Here is a 13,069-nt window from a genome sequence, read left to right on the forward strand (position 1 = left end):
GAAATTTCGAAAAGATATCTCGTCAAATAAAAAAGTTTTCCATATAAGCACTTGATTTGGATTGTTTAGTTTGTATGACAGCTATATGCTATAGCTGTCCGATATCGGCGGTTTCGACAAATGTGCAACTAATTGGGCGGAAAAGAACGTTTGCAGAATTTCAGATCAAAAACTGACGGACTAGTTCGGGTATATACATACAGGGTTATCAACCCCTTTTGTTGCGATATTGATCTAAAATTCACATAGACTTGTGATTTATAAAATAAAAAATTGTAGAAATGTGTACATTATTTATGTTTTGTGCCTTTTCTAGCGCCCATAAGAAAGATCCTTTAAAAAACAAGAGCGCTAAAACAAATATTTTGAGTCAAGGGGTGACTTAACCTAAAAATGTGCGCAAGATTTTCAATTTTAGGAAGGCATAACGAACGAAGACGCTTTATTAGCACTGGCTTTAAGTGTAAAGTAATAATATTGTAGTAACAATTTAATAATAAACAGTTTATAATCTAAAAAATATGCGCAGCTGCGGAGTAGGTAGTTAAAGATAAACGTCAATAGAACTTTACTACAATTTTTTTTTAAAGAAAAGTGGTTTTTAATAAATTTTCAGTTTCCAAATAAATTTTTAATGATGATTTAGTAAATTTTTCTCAGCTTTAACATTTTAAAAAAATATTTTATGTTGATTATATAATTTTATTTTACTATAGCTAAACATAATTTATGTTCTTATATGTTATAAAAATAATTAAAACTTTTTTCTGTATATTTAAGTAATGTGTTAAGCATAATTATTTAAATTTATATATATATAACATACAACTATAGCACTTATATATATTGTAAATATATGTATGTATAAAAATATATGATGCGCTAAGCAAGAAAGGAATTTGGATATAAGTATATATTGAGAACTTCACCAAAAATGCATAGGTTTTTGTGATTAAAAAAGAATTTTTGCCATTTGCACCAATTGTTTATCTTTACGGAACAACATGCGTCTTCTCACCAAACACCCATTGGATAATTGTTATTAGCATAAAGCAAAAACAAATAAAAATGCTTTTACCTTCGAAATTAAATTAAAATGCTATATTTTGCTAGTGATTTTGCGCGTAGCCTAGACAAAGGCCATTGCAGACTTGTATTCTTTTTGGTATGCGTACAGTAACTGTAATGTAATCTTGTTTTAAAGAAAAAAATCAAATGATTAGCGCTAATAGTATAGAAAAAGTAAATAGACTAACTAAACTAATTGAGTACTCGTATTAATTTGATAATAAAATAAAAAATAAAATAATTTTTTTTTTTTACTAAAATACATTTAAATTATAAAAAATAATAAAAATAATAATTAAAATAATAAATTTAGCTTTTATTGGTGCTTTTATGTACTTAAAGGGTTATATGTGGGTAGGCTTTGCTTTTAGTAGGTATCCTTTCCGTTCTTGCCACACGCTTTGTTAATATGTGTTGGAGTCATTAAGAAATATTTAACAAAATATTTTTAGTTTTTTTTTTAATATGTGCTAGAAGATTTATTACATATTTAACAATATATTTATAGTATTTACAAATACATATACATACATAACATACATACATAACTATGTATTATATTATTTTTATAAAATACCTTAAACGCATGCCATAAATGTATTGTTAAATACTTTAAAAATTTACACACGTATTTGCATGTGTATTTCACAAATTGATTTCCTTTTTTTGCAAACGCTCCACGAAGTTTCAGTTTTTGGCCTAAAAACAATTTCTAACGTAAACAAGCTTGCTATTTTCAAATTTAAACTGTGCTCAAATCATTTAGCTTTTCAGATGTGTTATATACGAGATTTTTAAAACATTTGCCATAAATCTTTTATACACAAAGATATAAGTCTTTCCGCCTACGCGGCTATAGCCGAGTTTACAACAGCGCGCAAGTCGTTCAGCGTTTTCGCTGTTTGGCGCCAAACATATAAGTCTAGAGCTTTGAAAAAGTTATATTCGAATACAAAATTTAGCGCTTTACAAAAAAAGTCTTAATGATTTTTTTCAAAAAACCACTCCTTTAAAAGTTATACGCAGTTAAAGTTAAGCAACCATCACGATGTACACCACGTCGTATGAGTAACACAAAATTTACCATATAAGACATTTGTATGAATGCTCTTCAAAACTGGTTAGTTTTTTCCACAAACCCAACTTTTAAAAGTTATACAGTTAAATTTACACGTATATAGTACATCAGCATTCTGTACTATCCATTGTATTATATGAATGTACACCATGCCGTATGAGTAACACAGAATGCTTAAATCACTTGCCTGAATGCCTCAGTACATTTTATGTATAACTTTAACAGCGCATAACTATTAAGGTAGTAGATTTTTGGGAAAAATTATTCAGACCTTTTTTTAATGCACTCAATTTTGTATAAGAATATTACATTTTCGAAGTTGTAGGTGTACTTATTATTATTGAATAATAATATATTTTCAAAGTCGTAGGCTGAATTGCTTTGCAAAAAAAAAGTCAAAAAGTGTTATACTATATACAAGACAAATAAAATGATTTTGATCGAAAATGGAGAGTTTGCTTACTATTTTTATTTTTATATTTTATTTATATTTATATTTTTATATTTTATTTATGTTTATATTTTTATATTTTATTTATATTTATATTTTTATATTTTATTTATATTTATATTTTTGATAATTTTTTAGGGCAAAAACTGAAACCGCAGTGGGCTTTTGCAGAAACGAGAACAATCAACTTGTGAAATAACGCATACCCTAATGTATATGTATACACAAATAAATCCATGGAATAAATGCTAAAAAGCAGGCAAAAAAATAATATATGTATGTAGCAAAACGTCAAAAAATGTCAAACGCCTTAATAGCAGATTTTTTACATAAAGCAATTCAAGTTATTAAAATAAAAAAAATATAATAATAAACTGAAAATATGAAATTATCCATAAGTGTGCTTTTAATAACTCTAATATATTTTTAAGTTTTTTATATTTCAAAATGTAATGATTGCAAGCATAATAAAGTAGTAAAAACGCATTTATAAATATACACATGCAAAGGAGTAAAAAAAAAATAATGAAATAAGAAAGAAGAAACAATTTTTAAAAAATGCAGTTCGCATCTAATTTTTTTCCAATTTTATTTCCCTAATTAATCCATTTTTTTGTTTAATTTTTGGTTTTTCGATACTCAATTAAGTATGTTAGCGCTATTTTTGGGGGTAAAGTGGAGTTAAATATACACATACTAATAAAAAAATTTAATCGAAATTTTCAATTGTATTTTGTGTGGTGAGTTGGTTAATTATTAACAAAAGTATACAAAAAGAAATTATATAAACGGGATAAGTCATAATCCTAGGATATATCAGGCATAATCACATTTTTGGCGCATTCGTGCAAATTGAAATTAAAACAAATAAGGAAGGGTATAACCGAACATTTCATACTCGTGCTAAGGTACATAAGACCTGTTATTTAAGTGGGGTCAAAGGCGAGTTTCATCCGATTCATTCTAATCACAAATATGCACCATTATAAGACAAACACGCTGTTTAAATTTTATTAAGATAACTCATATATTGGCTGATATGTGAGGTATACAGTCACCCGGAAGTTCGAAAAGCTTTATATTAGGTATATGCGGGCTAAAGGAAGTATCGAAACGATTCAACCCACACAGACATACTGCTATCAGGAAAGTATTCTCTCTGAATTTCAATCGTATATCCCATACATTGACCGATATTTTCGGTAAAAAGTCAACTATAGGTTTTGGGAGCTTCAAAAGTTTTAATTTCATTCATACAACTTTTGATCATGAGGTGGCATACTTCAAAGGTATTATTCGTGCAATGTTTTATCCTGTTATATTAATTGCTTCTTGATTTGTTCACAGGAAAGTGAAAGGATCAAACGTAATTTCAAATTGTGTTATATGGGAAGTAGGCGTTGTTTTAGCCCGATTTCACTCATTTTCACATTGTAATTTAGGAACCTCAGTAGAAAGTTATACACCGAATTTGGTTGAAATCGGTCGGGCGGGGCTCGAGGTACATATGAGTTTCACCTAAAAGTGGGCGATGCCACGCCCATTGCACAATTTTTACCCCGAGTCCTTTAAAGTCCTGTCATATCCTCTCGGGGGAAAAATTTAATGTCTCTGGCGTATTTAGTTATTGATAGTAGTTTTTAACTGTACCGTTATATGGGAAGTGAGCGGGGTTACCATCCGATTCCATTCATTTTCACACCGTCGGTATGAGTTCTTATAATATCTGCGCAAGGCGAATTTGGTTGCTGTAGCTTAAATAGTTTCGGAGATATGTACTTACATTAAAGTTATTAGAAGGCGGGGCCATGCCCATTGCACCTTCGGACGTGGCTCGATAGGCAGGATGGTCGGTGGATAAAATAGACCACTTAGGCTCACGTTTTATCTAAGAGGGAAGTTTTCAAGTCACGCTAAAAGAGGATGGATGACGCAAGGACACGCGATCCACATGCGGAACTTTCAACATCCTTACGGACGGATCGAGAATGGCTGATGGAGTGGGCGCCGGAATCTATTGCGCGGAGCAGGATCTAAGGCGACCCTTCAAACTGCCGGAATAGTGCTGTATATTACAAGCAGAAGTCGGTGCCATCAGGAAAGCTGCTGAGAAAGTTAACAACGCAATATATACGTCGACTGCCAAAAGGCAATTAAAGCAATAATTTCACATCGCATTTTGTCAGAGAATGTCATTATAAGCAGGAAGGCAGTAGATATAGACCAGCTGCATATATACTGGATTCCAGGCCACAAGAGTGTTTCGGTAAATAGCTGAGAATATTGCCAAGAGTGCCAACCGACGGAATTCCGGCATGCAGGATCGCCAAGATCATGTGTAAGGGGACGGAAGAAAAACACGACATAAACTTCAGCTCGTATTAAAATTAAAGCTTCATTTGGCGTTACAAATGACCTATAGGCCTATGTATGGCGTGAAAGCCAGCCAGTGTAACCCCTCCAAAAAAAAAAAATACTTTTTGTGAAAAAATTTACCCTTCGGAGTGGCTTAAAAATGGCCGATGAGGCTCATTTTCATTTGAGTGGTGTGGTAAATGAACTAAACTGTCGATTCTGGTTCAGCGAAAATCCACAAATTAATCATGAACAACCATTACATTCATCTAAATTGGCAGTTTGGTGTGGTTTTTGGTCTGGTGCAATCATCGGTTCTACTTTCGAAATGAAGCTGGTGTCAGTTGAGCTTGAAAACAACAAGACGGGACTACGTGTCACTGAGCAAATGCAACAGGCGAATTTTTGCGAGAAAAGTGGAGAACCGTTTATTTCAAGAAATTGTGACATTGAATGTCCTCCAAGAAGTTGTGATTTAACACCATTAGACTACTTCTTGTCTGGTTATTTGAAATCATTGGTCTTTAGCAATAAACCAGACTCTCTTCAAGCTTTAGAAGTAAATATTGAACGTGCTATTCATGACATAGGGCTTGAGTTAGTGAAAAAGTACTCAAAAATTGGGTTCATCGAATTCATTCCTGAAAGGAGGAGGCCATTTGAATGATGTTATATTTGGAATTTAATGGTATCGATTGTATTTCACATTAAATAGAAAACATTTGATTTTTCTTAACGACTAGTGTGTGTTTTTTTTAAGAAAACAAAACACCGATTTTCAATAAAGCGCTGTGTGTCCTCCTAAGCCTTTCCTCTCTCAGAATAAGAAAAAATATAAATATTTAATTAAAGGATATCTACGAAAATGAAATTTGTAATATAAGCCTCTTAAACAATATTTTAGGTTATGTGAAAAAAGTATATATATTTAAAGCGCAAAGAAGATGTACGGCAAAAAATTTAAAGGAACAAACCGCAGTTAACTACAGAAGATATCATTGCATATCATTGGTTAACTAAAAACCAAAAGAGTTGCCACATGAACAATGTATTCTTTAAATACACATACACGCACACTAATTTAGCTAAAATCGTACACACACATAATAAACTTTGAACGGAAATGTAACATTTACGAAACGAACAACAGCACAATTAGACAAAAATAACGAACGCACTAAGTAGCAAACGATAATTGATAATCGATAAATGTAAAACGAAGTAAGCAATACGAACATATGATTTATTTTAATGTGTGTGGTTTTTCACTATTTTTTGGTTTTTTGTATTTATTAAAAATTTCGTAACTGTATTAATTTTAATAGACTAATATCATAATTTCGCTAAATATGTGTGAATTTTGGTTGGGAAATTTTGATAATATATTGTATATAATGAAATAATTGCATAATAATTGTGTAATTAATTGTATTGTAAGCGTAATTTATTTGTAAAATCAGCAATACTAAACTTACCACACAAAATCTTTTTGTTATGTTTTTTGACTTTTGGTATTTTTTATGAGTAATTTTTTTAAATTTTTCATTTTTATGTTTTTTTGTTTGTTTTTGTATTATCTATATTGGGTAAACATACTTTTTGCTTTGCTTTTTGTTGGATTGCAGGTTTTTTTTTGCATTAATTTCATTGCATTACTTTGTTTCAGGGAGTTTGGTTTCTTTTCTAATCATTGCGATTTTTGTTTTTGGTATTTTTGTTTGTTTACATAAAGTTTATGTGATACTTTGGTTTTTGCTTGCTTTTGTAATTTTGTTAGTTTTGGTACATTTTCTTTTTTGTTTTTCTTTAAATACATAGTAATTTAGCGTAAATCCATTCAATCTTCTGCAAGATGATTAAAAACGAAACGAAAAGAAAAGTAAATAAATAATTATGCATTTTTTTGTTTTAGAGTAAAGTCAAATTGTTTTTGTTTTGTAACGAATTTGCAAACGGAGCATATAAATCTAATATAAGCATTTGCTTTTTTCGTGTTTCGTATACTTTTGCCTAAAGGCGCGACATTTTGTAGTAAATAAATAGTTTTTTTAAGTGATTTTGTTTACTACAAAATTAAAATAAACTAAAAATGAAAATTTAGCGTAATTTTTATTTGTAATTTCAGTTTTTGTTTTTAATTTTTTATTGATTTTAGAGAATGGAAAATGCAGAAAAGCAAAGCGTATATGAGCACCAAGGCAAATAAACAAATAAAATCTGTGAGAAATTCAAGTGGTGAACCTTATTTTTACAAAGGCAGGGTAATAGCGACAGAAGCGTGCTAGAGCCAAAGTAGAAACGCAAAGTAGGGTAGAAAAACAAAAATAAAAAATAATAACAAAATAAGTTCCAAAAATAAAAAAAAAAAAAAAAATATATATAAAATAAAAAAAAATAAAAAATAATAATAAAATACGTTCCAAAAAAAAAAAAATTAAAAAAATATATATAAAAAAAAATTAAAAAAATATATATAAAAAAAATTAAAAAATTTCAAAAATGAGAAAAAAATTAAAAAAAAATCGAAAAAATATAAAAAAATATTAATAATTAAAAAAATCTGAAAACAAATTTAATTGTATAAGTGATATACGAAGAATGTTAAATGAAAAATATGTACTATATGTGTTGTAGCGAGTATTAGTATAAAAAGTAAAAGAAAAAAATTAAAAATAAATAAAAAATTAAAAAGAAAATTTTAAAAATAAAAAAAATTAATAAAAAAATTGCAATAACCAAAAAAAAAATATATATAAAAAAATATTTTAAAAAAAGTTAAAAAAAAGTTAAAAAAAAAAATAAAAAAGAATTAAGAAAAAAATATTAATAATTAAAAAAATTGGAAAAGCAAACTTAATTGTATAAGTAATATGCGTTGTATGTTAAAGGAAAGCTATGTATGTCTGTGTTATAGCGAATATGAAAATAAAAAGTAAAAAAAAAAAAATGTACCTATTACATTTTTTTATTAAAAAAAAAATAAAAAATTTCAAAAATAAAAAAAAATAAAAATATATTAAAAAAAATAAATAATTTCAAAATAAAAAAAAATAAAAATATATTAAAAAAAATAAAAAAGAATTAAGAACAAAAATATTAATAATTAAAAAAAATTGGAAAAGCAAACTTAATTGTATAAGTGATATGCGTTGAATGTTAAAGGAAAACTATGTATGCATGTATGTGTTGTAGCGAATATGAGAATAAAAAGGAAAAAAAAAAAAAAAATATATTATAAATTTTTTTAAAAAAAAAAAAAAAAAAATTTCAAAAAAAAAAAAAAAAAAAAAAATATATAAAAAAAAAAAAATTCCAAAAATCGAAAAAAAATATATATATATTAATAATTAAAAAAAATATTAATAATTAAAAAAAAATTGGAAAAGCAAACTTAATTGTATAAGTGATATGCGTTGAATGTTAAAGGAAAACTATGTATGTATGTATGTGTTGTAGCGAGTATGAGAATAAAAAGTAAAAAAAAATAAAATATATTAAATTTTTTTAATAAAAAAAAATTCAAAAATAAAAAATTTCAAAAAAAAATAATAAAAACTAATATGTTTAAAAAATATTAATAATTTAAAAAAAAATCGAAAAACAAACTTAATTATATAAGTGATATACATACGTTGAATGTTAAATTGAAAATATGTATGTATGTGTCGTAGCGAGTATGAGTATATTTTACTAATGGCAAATGTAGGAAATTATAAACTTTAAGTGTAACACATACATATGTACATACATACACAAGAGTATGCACGTACATATGCAGCAAAATCAGTATGTTTCAGTTATTGCTATTTGTTGCTGTAGTTTCAACCGTTTGCTAACGCGCTGGCTTATGCATGCATACCTATAAATTATATACATATGTATATGCAGCTACATGTGGGTTTGTGTAGCTGTGTGTTAATATGCAGTACGCAGAGGAAGAATTTTTCAATCATGTCCACGCAAACGCTCTAACTTGTTTGTACACGTTACGCGCTTGCATGGTTGTGTTCGTGTGTCTGTTTTCATACATGTTAATATTTTGTTTTTAATTTTTATTTCGCTTGTTAGTTGCTTTCGACAATTTAGAATCTTTCATTTTTTGTTGTTGTTCGCTAATAAAATTTTTAACGCCTATTTCTAATTACATAAATATTTTATTAAGTCGCAATTGCACGTTGCATTTTTATTACATTTGTTGTAAACATTTATATTTTATTTGATATTTTTTCATATTAAATTTTTTTATATTTAATATTTTTATATATGAGTTTTTTTTATATTTAGGTCATATTCTTTTATATGCTAATTTTTTATTTATATATAATATATATATTTTTTAGATAATATTATTTTTTATGCTCGTCTTGCGTGACTTCTAGCAATTTAATAATTAAATGTCATTGCTGTAATTGTTGTTGTAGTAAACGTAACCAATATAAGTTAAGAAAAAAGAAGGAGAGAGAGAAAAAATGAGACAAAAAAGTAAGAAAAAACAATTTACACTGTTGTTTCGTTTTGTTTGTTGGTTTGATTTGTAGAGAAGAATTCTTATTATAATTGATATTATTTCGTTTGTCTTTGTTTCATTAAGCGCAAATTAGCAATGAGACGAATTCAATTGTTGTTTCATGTTTATATACTAGTATTAAAATCATTGGTAGAAAAGTGCAAAGAGACGTGTTGCTACAATGCATGTAAAGCAGTGCTTTTGTAGTATATACATACATACATATAATACAACTGCGAAAAAAAAATATATGTGAATAAAGACTGAAGACGAGTTCGGCACAATGAACGGTAAATATGTTTTGGTACAAAGGACTATGCAAAAGTGTTGTCGTATGAAATTGTCGTTAGCGTTTTATGAAAATTATTGAAAAAATCAATGATTTTTTGGACACGAATTAATGCTAATGACGCTTCTAGTGAGGTTTCTTTTTCGGTATATGGTTGATATGCTTGCAGAATGTCGCTAAAATATTTTTATATTTGAGATTTTTAAAATTTGAGTGGATTGAAAAATGTTTCTAAAAAAAAATATTTTTTAAGATTTTCGAAATACTAGAGAATTGTTGATGTTTACAACTCGTTCTAACCAACTTTTTCGGTTTATGGTTGATGTGTTTAAAGAATGTTGCTAAAATATCTTTATTTTATGAGATTTTTCGAATTCGAGTGGAATGAAAGAAGTTTCTAAGAAAGAGAATTTTTAAAAATTTCGAAATACTAGAGAATTGTTCATGTTTATAACTCGTTTCGATAGAGTTTTTCGGAATATGGTTGAAATGTTAAAAGAATGTCGCTAAATAACTTAATTTTTGAGATTTTTGAAATCTGAGTGGATTGAAAATGTTTTAAAAGAAAATATTTTTGAAGATTTTCGACATACTAGAAACCTTTTAATGTCATGTTCATTCATGTATCTTTATTTTCTGATATTTTTCAAATTCGAGTGGATTGAAAATTGTTTCTAAAAAAAAGAATTTTTAGAAATTGTTTCGTTCCAACAAACATTTTTCGATATATACGGAATGTTTAAAGCGTGTCTTAAAAATCTTTATTTTTGATTTTGAAATGAGTGCATTGAAACATGTTTATTATAAATATGACTCGTTCCAACAAACATTTTTTCGGTATATGGTTGGAATATTTGAAGCGTGTATCTAAAATACCTTTATTTTTTAATCCAAGAGGATCGTAAAATGTTCTAAAGAAACATTTCTCTAAATTTTCGAATTACTAGATAATTGTTAATGTTCATGATTCCTACCGACAAATTTATACTGGTAAAAAATAATTTCCAAATTTTTTTTTATTGCTAACAACTTTTTATTTTATATTAAAAATAATTATTCGAGAAATTTTACCGTTAGTAAGTTTTTTTATATTTGTTATTGCTGTTGTTATAGACAAAGTTGCGAGTATGTTAAATTCTTTTTTGTTAGTAGCAGTGCAAAATATCTTCAAAGCATATAATAAAAAACGAAAAAATAAATATAAAACATAACCTTAAATTATGACATAATCACATAAAATTGATAAATAACATTTTTGGGAAGTGCAATAAAAATATTTGCACTCATTATTACCGGTTTATTGAGAAAGCTATATTATATATTATTATATATTTCAATATTTCTGTTCGCTAATATTAAACTTTCATATCCAATTTTTAAACTAAGAAAAATAAAAATAACAATAGCCTAATTAATACACATTACTATTTTTAACAATAACTGTTTATTCCCGAAAATAAAAAAAATTTTACTTTTTTCTAAATGTTCTATATAATTTTGTCTTACTTGTAATTGTAATTTTTAATAATAAAAAAATAATCCTAAAAATGTGATTTTATTTTAAAAAATTTTTTGCCAGCCGCGTGTAGATTTGATGTAGCTTTACAATATTTGTGCACTAGATTTTAAAATATTTAATTTTTTTTTTAATTTTTTAATTTTTTTTTGTCTGTTGCGCTATATAATCAGCAATCATTCCTCTCTTGTTATGCTAATAGCAAATGCGTAATAAAATATAATAACAAAAATTCATTTTTTTTACAATTCCCAAATTTTTAGAAAACTAAAATAAACTTAAAATTATCTAAACCTATTCTTCTCTTTATTTAAAAAAATACACTTTAACACAAATATTGATGAGTAAACCAAACACCAAAATTAAATTAAATGAAAACATAATAAAATAATTAAAAAAATCGCTTACCATCGCTGCCGAGCGCTTGCTCTGTCATACTATCAATACCCAATTTGCGCATGCCATCCTTGATTTCCTCCAAATCAGTTTCAGTATTTGTGTGAAATGAATCGGAAACGAATTCCGATTCACTGTGCCGTGACTTTTGGCTCACAGGCTTATCTAGACCCACACCAATGGGTTGTTGAAATATAGGCGAAATCGATGTTGTTGTGTTGGCATCCTTATCATTTGCGCTTGTTTGCTCTGCACCGACCGCAACAGCGGCCGCTTTTGCTGGCGACTTGTCTGTTTGTGTATTTTTAACTGGTAATCCACATATTACATATGTATGTACACAATATTTAATTTTATTTAATTTTAAATGATTTTTGTTCGAATTAAATCGGTAATACGCGTTTCATTTACGTTTTATATACATATATTTTTTGTTTTCGTAGATATCAATTGGGTTTTTATTTGAAAAAAGAAAACGAAATACGAACATGGAATGAAATAAAAGAAGATGGTAAAAAATATAATTAAAAAATTAAGATTGCATAGATTAAAAACTTAAAAATATATGGAATTAAAATAAAACAACAAAGATAATTTTAATTTTTAAAGGACAAAAAATATATAAAAACTAGTAAGTAAAGCACAATCTCGAAAGTATAAAAATGAAAGTTAAAGTAAAATAAGAAAAAGGATTAACTTCGGCTACACCTAAGTTAGAATACCCTTCGTAGATTAAAATTTTCGTTACAAGAAATAAGTGAAGATAACTTGTTAAATAAAAAGTTTTCTATACAAGAACTTTATTTCGACCGTTCAGTTTGTATGGAAACTATATGCCACCGTAGTCCGATCTGAACAATTTTCTCGGGGATTGTACAGTTACCTTCGACAATAATCCATGCCAAATTAAGTGAAAATAACTTATCAAATACAAAAGTTTTCCATACTAGAGCTTTTTTTTGACCGCTCAGTTTATATGCAATCTATATGTTCCATAGTATTCCTTGTACAGTTACCCTCGACAATAATCCATACCAAATAAGGTGAAGATAACTTGTTAAATAAAAAAGTTTTCTATACAAGAACTTGATTTCGATCGCTCCGTTTGTAAGGAAGCTGTAGCATACAGTGATGCAATATTGCCGGTTCCGACAAATGAGCAGCTGATCAGAGAAAAAAAAAGTTTATACAAAATTTCAGACCGAAGATTTCAAAAACTGAGTGACTAGTTTGCGTATATACAGGCAGACAAACAGACGTACATGACTAAACCGACTCAATCCGTTACGCAGATTGTCGCTGACGTTTCTTTTGGGTGTTGCAAATATTTTTTACAAACTTAATATACACTGTTCAGGGTATAATATGTAAATAATAACGGTATTATATGCAGCAGCTTGATTTCAGAG

General features: G+C 27.5%; 1 protein-coding gene across 14 annotated transcripts in view; it reads right to left on the reverse strand.

Annotated features, from left to right (window-relative positions):
- LOC126762754 (synapse-associated protein of 47 kDa) overlaps positions 1-13,069 on the reverse strand; it is a 92,603-nt gene that overhangs the window by 2,372 nt on the left and 77,162 nt on the right. For 8 of the 14 annotated variants that reach the window (XM_050479774.1, XM_050479765.1, XM_050479794.1 and 5 more), the window contains one exon: positions 11,673-11,969. The exons of 1 other annotated variant lie outside the window; for it this stretch is intronic. In XM_050479774.1, coding sequence (XP_050335731.1) covers positions 11,673-11,969 — 297 coding nt within the window. Of the gene's footprint in view, positions 1-855; positions 1,193-6,427; positions 6,798-8,811; positions 9,356-11,672; positions 11,970-13,069 lie in introns of those variants that run through there. 5 more of the 14 variants (XM_050479828.1, XM_050479855.1, XR_007667518.1 and 2 more) reach the window with 5 other exon arrangements.

This window comes from Bactrocera neohumeralis, chromosome 2 (genome assembly GCF_024586455.1).
Source record: "Bactrocera neohumeralis isolate Rockhampton chromosome 2, APGP_CSIRO_Bneo_wtdbg2-racon-allhic-juicebox.fasta_v2, whole genome shotgun sequence".
Taxonomy (NCBI): domain Eukaryota; kingdom Metazoa; phylum Arthropoda; class Insecta; order Diptera; family Tephritidae; genus Bactrocera; species Bactrocera neohumeralis.